Below are 20,000 nucleotides of genomic sequence, written 5' to 3' on the forward strand. Positions count from 1 at the left end.
CACACACACATTAATACACAGGGACTATGATCCTACACCTGCAAAGTGAGGTTTGATTATGTAGGTCATCTGTATTAAACAGACTGTTTCTAACCAGTTCAAATCTCCCTGTCGTGTGTTTAAAGTATCAAGACTAAAAGTACTGGTTGAAAAGCCTTTCAGGGTTATACTATATAGTCATATTATTTTAATTGTATCTCTGAAGCCTTAATACACAAGCAGCATTTAAATGTTATAGCTGGTGGAAAATGAGCTCATTTTAAATACGTTATATTCTGTTGAATATCTTTAATATTATAAATTGATCACATTTTGTTTGTGAAGTTTTAATCTGACAAGTAACTCCAGCGTCTGATAAATTTAGTCCACTGTAAGTTTAAATAAGCATGAAAAAAGAAAACACTCAAGTAAAGTTAATGTTTTTACGGTAGTTGACTAAATGCACGTTCTTTTCAACGCCATATATGAGTTGAGACAGAGTTTAGACAGAGTTGAGACAGAGTGGAGACAGAGTTGAGACAGAGTGGAGACAGAGTTTAGACAGAGTGGAGACAGAGTGGAGACAGAGTTGAGACAGAGTGGAGACAGAGCTGAGACAGAGTGGAGACAGAGCTGAGACAGAGTGGAGACAGAGTTTAGACAGAGTTGAGACAGAGTGGAGACAGAGTGGAGACAGGTATGACAACAGAAAACTGATGACACGCATCAGTAAAATCTAAAATCTAAAGTGTGTTTCAGTGTAAAAGAAACATTTATTTATAAATGTTTCATTTGCACAATAGAAACATGCAAAAAGGAAACAAACTACATGTTCTTAATAATATTAACATAATATTTTTCTCCTTTTGTCTCAATAAGGTTATCATCTGTTTCCTGTTCGTACCTGAACGGAGGGCAGCAGTTGACCAGCGCGATGGTTTTGGAGACGTATCCGTCCTCGTTGTCTCCGAACATGCCGCTCTGCATCCCTTCATGAAACATCTCAACTTTACGCTGGAAACTGAAACAAGATCAAACACAAGCGTCATAATAAATCACTATCAACCTCCACAGCTTTAAAAAGAAAAGAAGAAGTGTGTGTACCTGTACAGGAAGTCTGCCAGGCCGTTCAGGCTGCATTGGGCCACTCTGGAGCCCAAACTGTTGTTGATGGAGGCAGAACGCTCCAGATCGACCTGCAGCCTCTGAAACAACAAACACAGCCAGTAAGCCCCGCCCCTTTTTGCTCTGTGCTCCAATCACAGTTGAGCAGCTCAACTTTCTCCTTTCCTGTACTAAGATATGCTTTATGCTAAGCTAATCTGTGCTGGAAAGATAACCACATTTTGAAGATGGTTAAAAGACAAAACGCTAGCTTTTTAGGTAATTAGATAAATTGTTAGCTGGCTAGTTACATCTGAAAGATAATGTTAAAGGAAAAACGCCAACGAGTTTGCTAAAAATGAAGATTAGCTACTAAACTAGCGTTGTGCTCTGTAGCAAAATGCTAACCATGCCAGCTGTTATTGGAGCACAGACCAAAAAGGGGCGGGGCTTAGGAATGGTTAATCCAGAAAGAGAGGTTGGACGGGAGGATGTACCTGTATGACGGTCTTGGCGAGAGTGATCTGATACTCCTCGATGTGCAGCGACTCCATCCATCGTTTCTCCTCTTCGTCCAGGACCTGACTCAACTCTGTGGTCACTTTAGCCTGCACAGGGAGAGGCCGGGGTTTAAAACAAACGCACCTCAAACTACAGGACGTTCTTAGGCTGCAACGAACAGCAGAATAATTCAACCTCCTTAAACCGAACTGCTCCTCCTCTTTCTGAAGCTCTCTCCTTTATTTTATGAGTTGTTTGTTGAGTTTTGTGTCACTTTATAAATACAGTTGAGTTGAATGTCTGAGTGTGTCTCACCCTGACAGAGTTGAGGCAGTCCAGCTCCAGTCGGTCCACGGTCTCCGAGGCCAGCAGAGGACTGAGCTCAGAGCGGCAGAACGGACTCGTGATACACACCGTCCCCAGAACGTCTCTGAAACAACACAATGGCGTCCATTGGTTATTTGGTCAAACACAGACGCTCTGGATGTTATAATTCATTTAAAACATAAGGAAGCACTCGTAGCAACTAGCATTAATATCAGCATTACAAAGACACAGCTCCTGTTGTGTTAAGCTAGCTAGCTAATATTAGCTATCAGATGTAACTAGGTAGTGTTTTACTCTGTAGCAAAATGCTAGCTAATGAAAGACGGAAACAGGACCAACAAGAAGAAATAATCATTCAAAAATAATGTGACAAAAAACAAACAAAAAAGCTCTGTATGTTTCTATAAAGATCTGGTGAGTAACTTTACAGGAAGTTTACTTTAACGTCACTGTAATATTTCATATTTTACATATTTTATACATTAATAACTTATATATATTTTTCCAAGTTAATGTTTTATACACTTATTCTCCTGTATCACTCGTATGTTTCGTTCTTAAGAAGGAAACTGATTCCTGGAACTATTTGGTCTGTTGGGACGTTTACTGTCTGTGTACCTGTTGTAAATATTGTGCAGCCAGTCCAGCAGGGAGTAGATGTCAGTGATTTCCAGCGAGGTGCCGGTGATGGCCTGCAGTCGCCTAGCAACCGCCTGGTGGTAGCTCTGCACGTACACCTGAGAGGTCAAAGGTCAAAGTGCATTAAGACGCAGTAGTTGTTCAGATATTTGTCAGATTACTTCAAACTGTGACACTAACGCAGACATTAGAGCCTCAGGTGTGTCCTCACCTGGAAGGGCTGGTACTCTTCGGGGTAAATGGACACCACGTTCCTCTTGGCGGCCTCCAGGTCCTCCACCACCCGGGCTCGGAGGCGGTCCAGGTATTTGTCCAGCTCTCCCTCGGTGAACTCCGCCTTCTGAGGCAGAGAGCCGTCGGCCGCCTCCTCCACCGCCTCCTTCCACCTCTGCTTCAGACGGCGAGGCCTCGGGCCCCCGGGGGCCGCAGCCTCACTGAGGGCCCAGTCCTTATCAGTCTGCTCCTCCTGCTGCAGCACCTGCACGCAGAAAGACAGACAGGTGAGGTCACCACTGATACCACATGTGCCTGAGTAATTACCGTTACCGTGGCAACAGCACTCACCTGAACCACCAGGCCCAGGTTCGGCCCGGCCGTCGGGGACCGCAGAGACTCCCTGACCACGGACCACAGCTCCTTCTGCAGCTCCTCATACAGCAGCTCCACGTCCTTCGCCTTCCTGCGACCGCCGTCTTTGACACTCGGGCTGGCGGCGTCCTCCGGCTCGGCGGACTCGTTACACTCCTGCTCCAGCTCCAGGATGTGAGTGTCGGCCAGGAGGAGGTCCCGCTTCTTCACCAGCTGCAGGATCTCCAGGACTGAAGGAGACGAGGAGACGTTAAAGGACATCGAAGGTTTGCTCTGACGTTATTTGTGATGCTCGTTGATGCTTTAGTTCACTTTTCTTTCTTAGTTTTCTCCATTAAAACTATAAAAATAAACAGAAAGAAACTGACTTCAAGGTGGCGCTGTAACAAACAAGTTCATTTTTTCATAATTGTCTCAAAAGAACTTCATTATTTGAATCTCTTAAATCATCATCGTAACCTCTGCTCTAAAAACTGTTCCAACCAATAACATCATTCAACCGTCGATCTTTATCAGTGATTTGGGTGAAACTGGATCATATTATTATTATTATTATTATTATTATTATTATGGAGAGAATATTGTCAGGCTGCTCTGCCTCAACTCAGCTAACTGCTAATGTAGCTGCCGTTAGCGTTTGCAACTGAACGGGGCTCAGCAGCCTCCCAGTGAACACAACCTCAGAGACAGACAGAGGACAGTTTGGACTTGTTGATAAAAGAAGCTAACTGACTTAGCCCCGGGGTGCCAGGAGGAAAACACCTCAGTACGTTATTCCCTCTCGTCAATCTGTCAGAGAAACTGTCAGAGAGTCAGCTAATGGGGGGGGGGGGATGTAACACACACTATTGGCTCCGTTACAGGAAATATGTAAATATGAGGAAGCAGACAACTCTCTGATTTTAAATGAGAAACAAGCGACCAAATGTTCGTAACCTGCTCGTATTATTGCCGACTGTGTTTGTTGTTACAACCTTAAAGGTCAACCTCTCCACAATGGACCCTCTTTATTCGGACTGATTAACATTCACAGCTGTTCATCAAATGAACCTCAGGACGACCCACGTGACGGCGCTCTGGAGGTTGGTTCGTTTGATTCGAACATCAAAGCGGCCCTCTGGGACGCAGAGAGAATCACTGATCCTCGACCTCGTGGGAAACATATCTGTGGTAAATATTCTGCCTCCTGGAGTTTGGTTGGAAGCTACAGGAACAGAATTTAAACGGTTCGTACAGTGAAACTTGTGGTTGATTCCTGTCGCTGTGATCAGGAAGAACAACTGCTGCTGCTGGAGGGTGTCGATGGGAACAAATCCTGGATCCTCCCTGAAGGACAGACCGGGATCCTCCAGAGACTGCGGGGCTGGTCGGAGGTTAGTGTGAGGTCGCTCAGGGAGGATCCTCTCTGGCTGTCAGGGCTGTGATGTCAGCAGATGATGTCACAGCCACAGAGCGAGACGGTGACATCATCTGGACCAACCGGGCAGAGGCGTGTCTCAACGGATTATATTATATAATTATATAACAATCGGACTGAAACAAACCTTCTCTTCAGCTGCAGACTGGAGTTAAATGGTTTTATTGTACAAACAGGAACTGGTAAATAATCTCAATCTCTGCTCCAATCATTTCTAAACTTTACCGGCACTAATATTTATTTACTTTTTTCTCGTCTGTCATTGTATCTACGTTCTTCTCTGTATTTTTAAAACGTAACCGGTTGCGACCCAAAGTACTCCTCCAATACACAAGTTCGCATTTATAACGGTTAACTTCCTGGAAGTGTTTCTGACACGCCCATTTTACCCACAATGCATCGGTGGGTAACTTGGATGAACTAGCAGCACAGATATCCCAGCACGCAGAGAAACAACAGAAACACTTAATTCAACTGTGTGAATATTAGCCAGCAGGGGGCGCTAACACCTTCTGTATTGCTGCGTCATGTCTTAAAGGTCTATTGCACTATTTATTAATAAAAAACAACTAACACCAACATACCAACGTACGACAGACGCAGTTACAGCCATCAGGACAGCTGATCCTTTGAGCCTTGTTTGTTTTTGGCTGTTATTATTTACACTACAAATTAGCAGGATTAAAAGTAGCTGAATTAGCTGTTAGCAGTGTAACTCTTTGATACTGAAGAAAACTGTTTTCCCACGGTTTCTAACTTTTATTCTGGAAGGACATCAGAGATCATGAAATCACCCAGTGTGACCGACTTTATGTGACAAAGTGAATAATATTAACAGAACTGTAGTGAAGTTTACATGGAATCCAACCAGGAACAGACATGACGCAGGATAATTAGAGGAAATATGACTCAGTTATTCATCGCATCATAATGCTGCAGCAGCCAGATAGCACGCACACACACACACACACACACACACACACACACACACACACTCACACTCACACTCACACACACACACACACACACACACACACACACACAGTTGGACAGGAAGTGATGCCACCGCCTGCTTCAAGTACACTGTAAAAATAAATACGTTGTTTTATTTACTGTATTTTTAAAAAAATACTTAATTACAAAAATATCCTGTGAATTTACATGTTTAATGTAAAATAACATGAACAATCTGTAACTGTAAATATAATTTGAAATAATAGAATTATTTTGCAGATATTTACTGTTTCTTTAATAGATTAAACTGTTAATATAAGATATATTTATAATATATAATATATATATATAATAAGTTTTATACTGTTAATATATTTCTAAAATTATATAAAATCAGTGACATTAACAGTAAAAAGTATTAGTTGTGTAATTGTAATGTATTAGTAAGTTAACTGACAGATATGTTGTATAATGATGGAAGTTGAATAAATGTTGTGTATCAGTGTATAAGCATTGGTAAACTGTCCAAATACAGTTGTTATCAGTGTAAACAGCAATAATTACTGTAATCTCACAGATAATGACTTTTATTACACTTCTATAACTTTTAACATTCACAAATGTAAGTCTGGTTATTGTATTATAGCAGAGTTCACCTGGATTTATAGATCATTTTTTTACAGTGTAAATTGTGCAACATGTTATTTCCTGTTATTTTACAGTATTATTTTCTGGAATATTACTGTTTATATTTAAACATTTTTTTTACAGTGTGCTGCGTCAGAGGAGAGAACTTCTCCAAGGCTACACTTTCAAAATAAAAGCCTTCTGTGAGAGACAGAGAGAGAGAGGATGTGAGGCATCCAGATGTTCCCTCGTTCGTCCACCTCAGTGCCAACAGAGGAAGACATACACACACACATACACACACACACACACACACACACACACACACAAACACACACACACAGTGACACACACACACAGTGACACACACACACCTACACACACAGTGACACACACACACCTACACACACACACACACACACACCTACACACACACACACACACACACACACACACACACAGTGACACACACACACACACACACACACACACACAGTGACACACACACACCTACACACACACACAGTGACACACACACACCTACACACACACACAGTGACACACACACACACACACAGTGACACACACACACACACACACAGTGACACACACACACACACACACACAGTGACACACACAGTGACACACACACACACACACACACACACACACACACACACACAGTGACACACACACACACACACACACACACAGTGACACACACACACACACACACACACACACACAGTGACAGCCCAGAGGAAGATCATCTCCATAAACAGAACAATGTGAGGGGAACATCTCGGCTTTGAACTCACATTTCAGTCTTTTATGTTGGTGCAGAGGTCAGAGGTCGCAGTATTAAAGGTTCAGAAGTTGACCGTGTTGTTAGAGCTGCTGCAGTTTCCTGTAACCTGACAGGAAGTGTGTGTTCATCCTCTCTACCTGAGGAGCTGAAGACTCCACAGCGTCTCTGGTTCCTCAGAATCAGTTTGGATGTTTCCTGTTTGTTACCTGATTATTCTACACGTGTTCCTTCACACATCAGCAGCAGCTCTTAAACACAGCGCGGAGCTACAGGTTTCCAGCTGTTGGAGCGTAGACAGGAAGTGACATCAGGTCTTCACACTCACACTCTGACCCTGCGAGCGGTGTGTGTGTCCAGACCGCCACTTACAGAGTGCAGGTTAGTTTTAATAAGACCACTGGGGAGAGCTAACACACATACAGTCAGGGTGGGGCCACTGTAAGCTGATATAGCAGCACTTAGAGCCCCTTCAAAACCAGACGACACTGGAGCTACAACACACACACACACACACACACACACACACACACACACACACACACACACACACTACCCATTTACATCATGTCAGTGCACCTCCAGAAACACAGCTCTTATTGTTCAGATTCAACCTTCAGAGGAAATCTGTTCCAGCTGCATGAAGCCCCGCCCACATCCACCATCACTATTAATATTACTATTACTACTACCATTACTACCATTATGACCACCATCACCACTTCCACTACTTGTACAAATAGAATCACTTTATACTCATCGTTCTTTAACCTCTTTAAGCTCATGTTAGCCCCTGAATGCCCCACGTTCACTGTACTTCCTGAAATAATATCACATGACAACAAGACCGTCCAACTGGAGTTTGTTTCCACCTGATGAATCTCTAGTCTAGAAGCTCTAGTTTGGCCTCCACCAACTCCAGAAGGAGCTCTCTGGCTCCAGTTCCCTGATGTGGAAACACAGAATATCTGCTGCTTTCTGACGGTGATCTGAAGCTGCTGAGTCAGGAGCTCAGATTCACCTGCAGGAAGGAAGAAAGGCTTTTATATATGTGTGTGTGTGTGTGTGTGTGTGTGTGTGTTGGTCTAAGACGCAGCGTATTTAACTACCTTTAATATACATGGTGTGTGTGAACAGTAGCAGTATTGTGTGAGTGTGTGCAGACTGTAATCTGAGCTCTACTTTCACATTTTTCTCCTCTCTGGTCGTCTGTCGGTTCACTCACTCTTCCTCCTCCTCCTCCTCCTCCAGGACACTTCACTAGCTTTATATCTAAACTTTGTTCATTCAAAAACTTTTCCCTTTTCTCCTACGTTGTAGTTTTAATTTCAGTAGTAGAACTGGTGGAAGAAGTTATTCAGATACCTTCTTACACTCTTAGATGTTGCTGTAGATTTAAAAGCACAGAACTGTAAAAACCTTCTGTACAATAACACATTTCTTCATTACAGTGAAATACCATAGTTTATATATCACCACTACTACTACTACCACTATTACTATCACTACCAACACTCTCACTACCAGTATGCAAGTTACACCAGGTATGTTGTAATGTAGGATCGCTTTCTGGTCCTAATTAAATTGTGTGACCCCTTAAATTTGGTTTACTGTTCAATGGTGATTATGCACATTTGAAATGTAGCATTTAAGTGTTTTCAGTGATGTTCGATGCTCTATTGTAACTTGTAAGGATTTGTTTAATTGACCAGTAATGTTTTATGGTATTCAGGTGGTAAAAATAGTTTTAAAGAAAGATTGAGAGCCACAGCTTCAGTCTATAAAACTTCAATAAAGGGAGTGAAAAATGCATCTTCAAATGTCTTTTAGCCCAAAACCTAAATATATTCAGTTTACTGCGATTACCAGAGCACACTCTCTCTCTCTCTCTCTCTCTCTCTCTCTGTCTCTCTCTCTCTCTCTCTCTCTCTCTCTCTCTCTACAGAATATCTAATAAGTCGAGGATTGTCGGACTGTCATGCTCATTCCCTGCAGGCGCAGCTGGCTCAAATATGTTCCCTCTGACTTTTCAATCTTCTTTCTTTCTTGGATAAATTTGGCTTATATGCTGCACAGATATATGTATGCTTCTTAGTAAATATGAAAGCAGAAACTGCAGTACTACAGTCGTCTTTTACAGGACAAATTCACAACTTTTATATATTTATATGACTTTTAACAACCACTGGTGGTTTTTCATACTTGGTATAAAACCAAAAGGTGGATTTGAAGTCTTACTAGTCTAATGGATGATAATTACCAAGATTTCTATGGGTTTAACTGTGATAACAGAGTGAGCTAGAAACAAAAAATGTGACCCAATAACTGGAAATGATGTGCATGTGCTTCCCAAGAAACATGAGCCCTTGGTCCTGAGTTTTATGAAATGTTGGTCTATATAAAAAATTATTTCAGTCATCAAAAATCACTTCATAAACACTCCTGAATATAAAACCTAAACCTGTGAAGAAGCTCCATGTTTGGAGAAGTTATTTCTCTCTGGAAGTTTGTTGCTTCAGAGCCGAGTGTATTTCTGTCAGTGTACTTTAAAAGTGTCCGATAAATGATTATCAGTCTGCTGTGGTCGCTGACAGGAAGTCCTCCAATAGCAGATAGTTGGTCAGTAACAGGCTGTTCAGACCTTCATCAGTGGCAGCAGGGCGTGCTAATCATTGACTGGTCCTGACAGGCCTGAACACGAGCCTCTTATCAACGCTGACTGCAGTTATGCTACTGAGAAAAAAAAGACGCTCTTTAACAAGTCACCGAGCTGTGAGGGCTCAGAGGAGAGTCTGTTAGTGCCGTATGCTAATAAAGAGCTGGAAAACATCAGCGTGGACGCCAAATCTGGGTCAACTTTTTATTTTTGTCGTTGTTGTTTTGGGGTGCTTTGGTCTCTTGTTTATCTGTTCTGTCCGTTGCCTGTAAAGCACTTTAAATTGCTTTTTATTCATTAGAAAGGTGCAATATAAATAGAGCTTGATTGAATGAATGATCACCAGGTGCTTGAGGTCCTGATACACGACTATAAAGCTGATCAGCTGATCAGTTATTGGTCTGATATGAATGAAGAAACCAATATGAGGAACAATTTACCTGATGAAAACAGAGAAATGGTAAAGATATGCAGCTTAGAATTATATAAAACAGAGAAAAGCAGAAAATAGGGTTGCACAATTAATCAGAATATTATCGAAATCGTAATAAGGTAATCGCAGAAGCAAATATATATAATAAATGTGAATTTAGTACTGCAGAGATGCCCCGCCCTACAAATCTTGTTCTCCGGATGTAAGAAACCAACATTTGGCAGCATGTGAACCTGGTGTGTTTTGGGGGTTTTAAGAGTCTTTAAAGTGGACTTCCTGTTTCATATTTCAGCTTTTAGCTGAAACCTGCAGCAACACGCCGACAAACAACCTGCAGACGTTGCTGCTGGTCTGAACTGACAGGACTGAACTGTGGTAATATGACCGTGGATTAATGGAACACACATTCCTCAGTGTAAAGAACAATAACCCTGTCTTTCATCACCCCGGCCTTCTCTTCAGCTCAAACATAAACTCTACCTGGATCTCAAGGTCAAAGTGAGTGCAGTCATTCATCCATTTCTCTGCTGCACTTGATCTCGACTCCTTTTCCAATGTCTGGTGTGCGCTACCAGCATCAACTAACAAGCTTCAGATGACTCAACACCATATGACGCTGCCAAGGTTTCAGTGAACTGAGTTTGGATAAGTTCTATGCAGATGATGAGATTCTGCAGGCTTCATCCGACCACGGATTGGTTGGTTTGCAGCTGAGTGTGACGCCAGCTGGATGAGAAGAAGATGCATTTTGTAGAGCTCTGTTTGATTCCTGCAGCACACAGCAGACATGAAATTGCTGATGGCAAAAAGAACGGTGGCGTATCCTGACAAGCTCAAACATTGCATCATGGTGCAGGCCACTGATGCCATCAGTATGCAGGCTTACATTAAAAAAAACACCAAATGCGGTTGTTTGGATTCACGTCATTTGCCACTGATGTGTGTTGCCCATGAGGCCATGGTAGTCTGCTGGATAACAGAGGAGTGCCATCTTCAGGTTGAGAGGGAATCCAGCCAGTTCTCATTTGCAGGTCATCAAATATCAATGCATCCGGATCACTGAACGCTGCAGGATCTACCACTTTCAACATGGCCAACATCGCACACTAAAATATGTTAGTATATGTTAAGAGGATCCATATCTGTTAAGCACTGCCTAGTTTAACTGTTTGATCTGAGTTTCGTGAGCCTGCTTCATTGCGCTGGACAAACTTAATTTGCTTAAGTTGAGTCTAGAGATGGAAATCGAGAACCGGTTCAAATCAGTAAACTGTCAGGTGTTATGGTAACCTCTTCAAAGATACAGAGACCGTACAAACTAGAAGACCCTTTTTGAGAAAGGGAGCTGTGATGTTACCAATCAGCAACTGCTCAACGTCTGAAAGGTCTTTAGACTGAGACACAAGAGCTCAAAGATCTGAGGTGGTTCAGCATTTAATCGGGTGCCTCAAGATCACCAAAGAAGTTTGGGCACATCCAGTTTGGAGAAGACTACCACCAACATCTGGACTTGGATAAGTGGCAGGAAATGACAGGATGGATAATTTATTGTTCATTTCCCAGTTCTAGGTTGAGCTCTGACACCATGAAGGAAGTTTTTGGTTACTATCTGGAGCTCATGACCATCAGCGAGAGTTCCAATGAAGACCACAAGTTTTGTCTTCAGACGCTGCACCAAACTGAAACAGGACCAGTTCTTCCTTTAGTTTATATAACAGACTGTTATCTCATCAGAGTACATCATTAAGTGCCTTACCCTCAGCAGCAGCATCACACAACCACTGATAGTGTGTACACTGTGTACGTGTACAGAGACACACAAACACAGAGGTCAGATGGAGAGTTTTCTCTAAACAGGAGCTCAGACAAACACTTGATTTCATAATAACCCTTGTTCTCTACATGGGTTGTCTGAACCACAAAACATCCCAGCTGGCTCAAACTTTCAAGTATCTTTAAAACATATTCTAGAATGAAAACAACCTGGAACATACTGTATATCTCAAAGACCGTCCATCACTGAGTTATTTATTGAATTTATTAAACCTTTTTGTGGATTATAAACACCAGACCCTACAAACCGAAACAACCAAAGTGGATGGCAGCTCTTTGTTCTGTCCACAAGCTTATAGACCTCAATCCTGTCTCCTCTGTGCCTCCTGTAGAGTTTTTAATATCATCAGGTATAAATGATGTGTTTATTTTTATTTGCTGACGCACAGAACACATTATCGCCTTGATAATCATCGTACTGTTCGGGAGGATAACAGGACTTATATTCGTACAACAGCAGAACGGAGCGTGTTGATGGTGTTTGACGCTCCGTTGCAAACCTTCAGTGCAGAGCGACTGATATGTATCTGTTAGCAGGTCTCAGATCGGCATGCTCACATAAGAAACCAGAATGCATGAAGACAATAGAGAGTCAAACTCAGGTCAAACACTCTGATGCACCTGAACTCACTGCAGGAAGTACGTTAAACAACACGCTGGACAAAAGTACATTTACTGAAAAAGTACTTGAGTATTTACTTTTTATAATATTCACTGAAATAATCTGCTCCACATCGCTGGTTTTACACAAACTTATCGTGTTCACTGTTTGGGTTCATTGTACAGTTTGTTATTATTTAATATAATATGAAATATACAGAAAATATAGTTAGTTTATTTATTGATAGAAAAGGGCTCTCTTAAAGAAAAAGCTGGATTAAAGCAGTTCATATTGTGCTTTTCACTGTTTTCTATCACAGTAAATTGAATCTCTCTTTTGGACTGGCATCTGAAGACTTGTGATGGACATTTTTCTGTATTATAGGTTTTCTTTTGGACATTTTAGGAATTAAAAAGAGAACAATTTTTATTTATTTAATTATTTGGAGAACTATTAAAAAGCTCTTTGCTTGGACTAACAGTGTTTGTACAATGATAAAAAACACTATCTGATTTTTGTGAATATTCCTATATGACTAACATACAGTCTCATATTGATTTCTTATTATTTTGAATTGCCACAAGGTGGAGCCACATCTTTACCATCAAAAATATTTGTTTCTTAACTAAATGTAAAGTGAATCCAGATTGTCTAAGTGCCATTTTCAGAGTTTTAAACATATTTAAAATAAACATTCACAGAAGTTGTTTTAATGCAGGTGTTTGATTGATGTAAAGTTTTGTTTGGCTGATTTCACTCAACCTGCATGTGTTTCTCTTTCTTTGAAGACGATTTGTTTTACATTTTGTTTTCGTTCTGCAGGTTCCAAGAGCTCTATTTGATCTTAGCTGCATCAGATAAGATCCTTCTGTCAGTGATCCAGCACCCTGATCGGCAAGGACCGCGGAACGCATTTCAAATTGGTCGGGAAAATGGGAAAAGTTTGATTTATATTACACGACAATTAGCAATTACAGTTAGCCGATACGTAGCTTTCTCACGGGCCTTGGCCACAGAGTGTTAAATATTCGGCTACTACAAACTGTATAGTCTATTAAAAAAAGCGGCTACAGAAGAAGTTTAATGTATTTTTTTTACTTGTTTGATGTTGAAACGTAGGTCGGACTCCGGCTCAACCGGTTCCACAGTCCTTGGCTGCAGGTGTGTGTGCGTCTGACTTAGGCTACCTCAGGGGCACATTCATGTCTAAACATCGGTTAAATGGGGACGAAAGTCACATCCCCAATTAGAAAAAAGCAGATTAGTTATAGTTAGGGTCTCCATAGAATAAATGTAAGTCTCTAGCTCTATTTGTACAGGATGTCTGTGTTTGATGAAAGATGGTTGGTGGAATTTTAAGCAATTATTACAAATCACCTGAGGTCCTGTGTGGGTGCAGCTTGTGTACTGTCCCCAAAAGTGACATAAGTAACCTTTTGTGTGTGTGTGTGTGTGTGTGTGTGTGTCTAAATAGTACATAACAGTGATGCAGGTACAAACATAGCTGACTCGTGTTTAGCAATGACACACACACACACACACACACACACACACACACACACACACACACACACACACACACGGTCTGCTGACACGGTGGTTTAACAGAATCTGAAAACAAACCCTGAACATCCAGAACAAACATTGGTCTCAGGTGAGATCTGAGTCAACTAGTTCCCTTTATTTAAATGATATTAAAGGGCTCCACTGTGTGTGATTATAGTAATAACAGTGATGTTCCCTTAAATTCCTGCTGTTCATGTGTCTGTGAGGGTTTTACTCTCCTGACTCTGACTCCTCATTGTGAGGACACAAACGTTTATCATTAGCTGATCTTGTCTGGCTGGAGTCACAGCTGGTATTAAGTCAGTGCCCATTATTACTGTCCTGTTTCTCAGTTTAGACACACTAGCTCGTCTCTTTTACCTGCGCTGTTGGCAGCCATGCAGGAGGGACGCTCTGTGGACGCAGTGGAGGAAGTTGGACCGCCGTCTAACCAACAAGCTGGACATAACTAATGTGTAAAGTTTGCCGAATTACAAGAAGGCCCAAATCATGAACAATCTGACGTAGAAACCATTTCACACAGTTCCTCCTCCTCAAAACTCTAAAGGTGTGAGATTTTGGTTTGGTGTATATATATGGATTTACAGAAGTTAAGGTAACCGATCAGTATTGATTAGAGCGCCACTGTCTCCCATCAGGAAGTTGGACAGCAAAACAGAAACGTAACATTTGTGCTGTTAAATAAAACGATCTCACACACTTTCATGATGATTTCTGCTTGTTCTGGTTAAAGAGTAAAGTTGATGAAACTATAGATCATATTGGTTTAAAATAGATTAGTGTTTAACGAGCTGGAAATGCTTTATAGAAACGGTTCCGTCTGTTGAACTTTGAAGATTCTTAAGTTACTGAAGAACTCTTTGTAACTTGTAATTTTGCTTTTCCCAATTTTTCCCCACTTTCTGTAAATATTATTACTGGTTTGCACTTTTGGAGGCAATAAATTACACCCTCAATATCTTTTTGAGGAATTTGAACCCCACATACAGTATACAGGATCTTTGTTTATTTCAGTGTGACAAAGTGGGAACTATACTGCAGATAAAGTGTTTTAACATGTAAACAAGGGTGTGGAGGAACTGAGCACACACACACACACACTAAAATCATTCATTACAAAACAGTAGAGTAAACAGGGTGCGATAAACAATAGACGCCCTTAGAAAGTTTCCAGGACCGGCCCAATGCTTATGGTACCACACACACACACACACACACACACACACACTTCCCAGTTACATTCCAGTGTCTTTGTGGAAACTACTGGAGAATTACAACATCTTAATGAAACCCAGTCGGACCCAAGGTCACCTTCACTGTATGTTAATACCTCTCTCTCTGTCTCTCCCTCTCTCTCTCTCTCTCTCTGTCTCTCTGTTTGTCTCTGTCTGTCTCTCTGTCTCTCTGTCTCTCTCTCTCTCTCTCTCTCTCTCCATTCATTGTCAGGGTCTAAAATAGCCTGCAGACATTGATAAGATCAGTCAGGGTGGTATGAAAACAAACTGGACGACAACTTTAACAGAGACAGAGAGAAGGGGGGGGCAGAGAGAGACAGAGAGAGAGACAGAGAGAGAGAGAAAGAGAGACTATATGAGAGCATGTGGAGTGATTTTAGATCCAAAGAGATGCACAGAATCAAAACATCCGTCCTGACTGATCTCCATCATCTCGTTACTGAACCAGCTCCAATGAAACCCGCCAAAGACACGATACAAATGTCCACAAATTAATCAAAGCTCAGAGGTCCAGTTTCATCCATTATTGTCCACGTATCCACGGTCGGGTTGCAGTCAGAACCCCACAACCCAACGACAGGTTTAAAATTCATGTTTTCATAAAAGAAATTGTGATATTTCATCAAAATCACTTTAATCTAAAGTCTCAGTGAATAATCTGTGACAGGAGAAAGAAAACACCCAGAATCTGCTCAGGGTTCAAGACAAGGCCGACACAGATCAACCAAACATCAATCAACCTCAAACCCTAAAAGTTTCCTCAGATTAAAGAGCCACAAAAACATTCCGGATGTAATCTGACCGACTCAATATGCTGCTACTCCTACAGGTTGGACTCAGTAAGTGAATCCTCCCCGACAACCACCTCTGTGTCTTTGACCTCGACCTTCATCTGTGAGTTACGTCCTCTTTTCTTACCTGACAGCGGCTCTCTGGGTTTGACCTCCTCCACCACCTCCTCCTTCACCGGCTGCTCCTCGGGTCCCTGGGACGAGTGGTCATTCATGGACTCCCTCTTTAGCTTCCCCAGGCCAACCATCTTCATGAAGGACAGACGGCGGCTGGTGGAGTCGCACTCGCTCTCCGAACAGTTTAGCTCGCCGTTTGTGAAAGTCTCCTTACGGGAGCCGAGGGTGTCGCGATATTTCCCCGCAAACCTGGTGAAGACAAGAGAGAAGTGAACTGTTATCGTATTTTATCTTAACTTCCCCTCGTCCTTGTTATCATCCCACTTTATCTAAACAACTTACCTGTGTCTCACCAACCTCCCTCCAACCGTACCTTGTCCATCTTTACTTCGACAAACCCTCATCATACCTCTGTACCTTCATACACTCTTGATAAAGTCCCATCATCCCTCTTTAACTCCACAAAATCCTCTTATCCCGTCCCTCAAAGTACACAAAGTACCCTGGTCCATGTAAACATCAACAAGCCTCAATCATCTTCCACAAACTCCTCTAAACGCTCTTCCCTTTATTCCACCTTAACTGAACAGATTTTATTCAACTTTACCTCAACAAACTTCCTTCAGAGCTCCTCCTCCCCCTCTTCTTCTTCTCTGCAGGTGAAGGCGTTCCCTGCAGCGACCCCTGTGGGGAGGGTGTTTCGCTTCCTTTGCTCCTCCCCGATAATCTCAGATTCTTCCCCAGCTTTCCCAGAGTCTTCAGCGGGGACTTGAACTTAAATCCCTTCCCCGAACCTCCGCCTCCACCTCCGCTCCCCTTCTTCCCCTCGTTGGCCTCGTTCTCATCCTCCTCATCCTCGAACGGGTTGCGGTCCCTCGGCCCGTCCCCGTCGAGGAGCGAGCTGCCGGGTGACCAGTGGTTGCCATGGCCGCCGTTGCTGTGGATGCTGTCGTCGTCGTTGTCGCCGAAGGGGTTGTGATGGTGGTGGTGGGGGGTGATGTTGAGGCTCATCCTGCGCAGGATCAAAGCGTTCTCTAGAGTCGGACCGCCGCCTTTCAGGCGCACTGGGAGGTTTTTGAGGATGGGCATGATGGAGCTGGGGGAGGGGGGACAGGGAGGGAAGAACCTGGGGAGAGAGATCAATCAATCAATCAATCAATCAATCAATCAATCAATTAATGAGCTGAAACTGACTTAAACCAGAAATTTTACTGGAGATGAGACTGTTTCTATTGGACAGGCTGAGGTTATATAAAAATATGTCAAGATTCAAATCAGATAGAAACTGAATCGTAATATTGTTTTTAAACAGCAGAGGGCGCCACTACTTATTATTACTGCTACTACTTCGCTTCTCTGACATCCTACGTCACTCTCGTTCTGTATCAAGGTGCAACGACAGCAGTTTTAGTTTTACAAAGAAAAGGAAATATACATTATTTTATACAGTTTACAGCTCAGAATTACTGACAAATAAACAATCTAATAATTTAATTTGTCTTCAATCTTATTTTGTTAAAAACAATCATATCATGACTCCCGTTTCGTGAATTGAATCAAATCTTGAGTTGAGCACATCGTTATAAAACAGAAACATCATGGATCCACAAATAAAAGTTAACATTAAATTTATTAGATAGTGCTTACTGTTCCTGTAAAAAGCTGAAAATCACTTTATCATTAGTGAACAAGAACAAACACCCAGAAAGTAAACAAAACAAAAAATAAAATCAGGATCTGATCAGAAAGCTTATTTTAAACACTTCTGTCTGATTAATTGATGCATTACAAGACTTCACATGTATTTTTATTCCTGCTCTTACATTGTTCCTGTCTCCTTGCTGTAGAATATGTTTAATCTGTTGTTCAGAGGACTAATAAAACCTGTAACTGCTCCCATTGTGTCCTTTAGATGAGACACACACCTGAAGACCACACCTGTCTGTCTGTGGGGGAGGTTTTTAATGACCCTGCTGATAAGACTCCACTCTCACTGAGACGGTCGGTTACACTTTATGGCTGACAGATAACGCAGAGGTCAGAGCTGATGTCCAAACACTGTGGTGACGTACGGTCACCATGGCAACACATCCGTCGCCTCCTCTTCCTGAAAAGAGGCAGTTCGGTTCAGGACGAGGTGGATTGGAGGTTGCACGAATCAAACAAACCTCAATCATCACAGAAGATATTACTCTGCTGGATACCAACAAGCTCACAGTGAAGCAGTGGTGGAAAGTGGATTCTTTAAATATAGGAAATATTAATAAAATTACAAAAATATCCTCTGAATTTACACGTCTAATGTAAAATAACATGAAATTACTGCTTATTTCAAGAAGATTTCCTTTTTTTCGCATATTTACTGTTTATTTAATGGATTAAACTGTTAAATTCAAGTTAAATACTGTTAATATATTTATGAAATGATGTAAAATTAGTGACATTAACAGTAAAAAGTATTAGTTGTGTAATCTTAATGTATTAGTTAGTTAACTGACAGATATGTTGTATAATGATAGAAGTTGAATAAATGTTGTTTATCAGATTATTGTATTATAGCAGAGTTCACCTGGATTTATAGCTCATTGTTTACACTGTAAATATCCTTAATTAAACATTAAAAAGACAAAAAATTACAGTTTTTTCAAACTGAAGATCAACACTCGCACATACAGAAGATTTGCTTAGTGTTATTTGTAAGTTAATTGACCCATAATGCATCACATCAAGTCAACACAGGTGTGTCCTCTTACATGTGTGACGACAGATGAAGGTGTTTTGTGCATCACGCTGTCGGTGTGTGTTACCTTTATGTGAACACACCCCCGACTGACCCTGAAAATGATCCACATTGTTGTGAAACTGCACCCACACCCAACTGCTGCGAGTCCAGAAGGTAAAGTTTAACCAAGCTGCAGTTCAACGCTGTCAATCACATATCAACAATAGCCCCGATGCTCCAGGCTCTGTTAGCACTTTACTCACTCAAGGACACCTGGGAAATATTCAAGGACTTCCTCAAGGTCTCTTAAACATCATCAACTGAACCTTTATAGTTGAGCAAGCCTCGATCAACTTCCTGCTAGGCTAATCTGTGTTTAAAAGACAACCACATCCTGAAGACACACGCTACGTGCGGTCACATCGTAATCTTATAAAGAGTACAGAGAGTTTGAAAACTGTCCTGAGATAACTTCTGTTATAATTTAGCATTATATAAATATAATTGTTAAGCTAAGATGTGACAATATATATGTCTCTTTTATCTTTTAACAATCTTGAAAATGTGGTTGTCTTTCCAACATAGATTAGCCTAGCATGTAGCATATCTAAGGACAGGAGAGGAGGAAGTTGCTCAACTGTGATCGGACTGAGCAAAGCAACAGAAAATCCTGCTCTCTGATTGGCTGGAGGAAAGCTCAAGGAGGTAACCATAGCAACAGTACCGCTAGCACTGAACCAAACCCGAGCATGACGTTGAACAAACACAGATTTTAACACAGCCGACCTTTGTTCCTTTGGTGAGTGGACATATAACCCAGTCTGACATACGATGACATACGATGACATATGTCACATGTGACGACCTGTACAGTGTGTCATTGACGGAGCCGCTCCTCAGCGAACAGGAAGCGCCTGACAGGCTCACCGCCCAGTCATAAAGTTCCCACAGCTATAAACCATTAAGACATAAAGTGATGAAACATTAACAGACAGCGACAGAGAGCAGCTCTCTAATGATTCACGGAGATCTGCCTTTTAAATTCTTCTATTCGTGACAGTTTCCACTGAACAAACACTGATGGGAGTTTAATACTCAGTTACTA

General features: G+C 41.7%; 1 protein-coding gene across 2 annotated transcripts in view; it reads right to left on the reverse strand.

The window, feature by feature from the left end:
* exoc3l2b (exocyst complex component 3-like 2b) overlaps positions 1-20,000 on the reverse strand; it is a 40,764-nt gene that overhangs the window by 4,207 nt on the left and 16,557 nt on the right. For both annotated transcript variants that reach the window (XM_051399633.1, XM_051399631.1), the window contains exons 2-10: positions 16,781-17,299; positions 16,184-16,422; positions 3,115-3,368; positions 2,762-3,028; positions 2,530-2,648; positions 1,900-2,014; positions 1,581-1,691; positions 1,084-1,184; positions 884-1,000 (exon numbers count right to left, since the gene is read on the reverse strand). In XM_051399633.1, the coding sequence (XP_051255593.1) occupies positions 884-1,000; positions 1,084-1,184; positions 1,581-1,691; positions 1,900-2,014; positions 2,530-2,648; positions 2,762-3,028; positions 3,115-3,368; positions 16,184-16,422; positions 16,781-17,262 (1,805 nt within the window). In that variant the 5' untranslated portion in view covers positions 17,263-17,299. The remainder of the gene's footprint in view (positions 1-883; positions 1,001-1,083; positions 1,185-1,580; positions 1,692-1,899; positions 2,015-2,529; positions 2,649-2,761; positions 3,029-3,114; positions 3,369-16,183; positions 16,423-16,780; positions 17,300-20,000) is intronic.

The sequence above is a fragment of the Dicentrarchus labrax genome, unplaced genomic scaffold (genome assembly GCF_905237075.1).
Source record: "Dicentrarchus labrax unplaced genomic scaffold, dlabrax2021, whole genome shotgun sequence".
NCBI classification, from domain to species: domain Eukaryota; kingdom Metazoa; phylum Chordata; class Actinopteri; family Moronidae; genus Dicentrarchus; species Dicentrarchus labrax.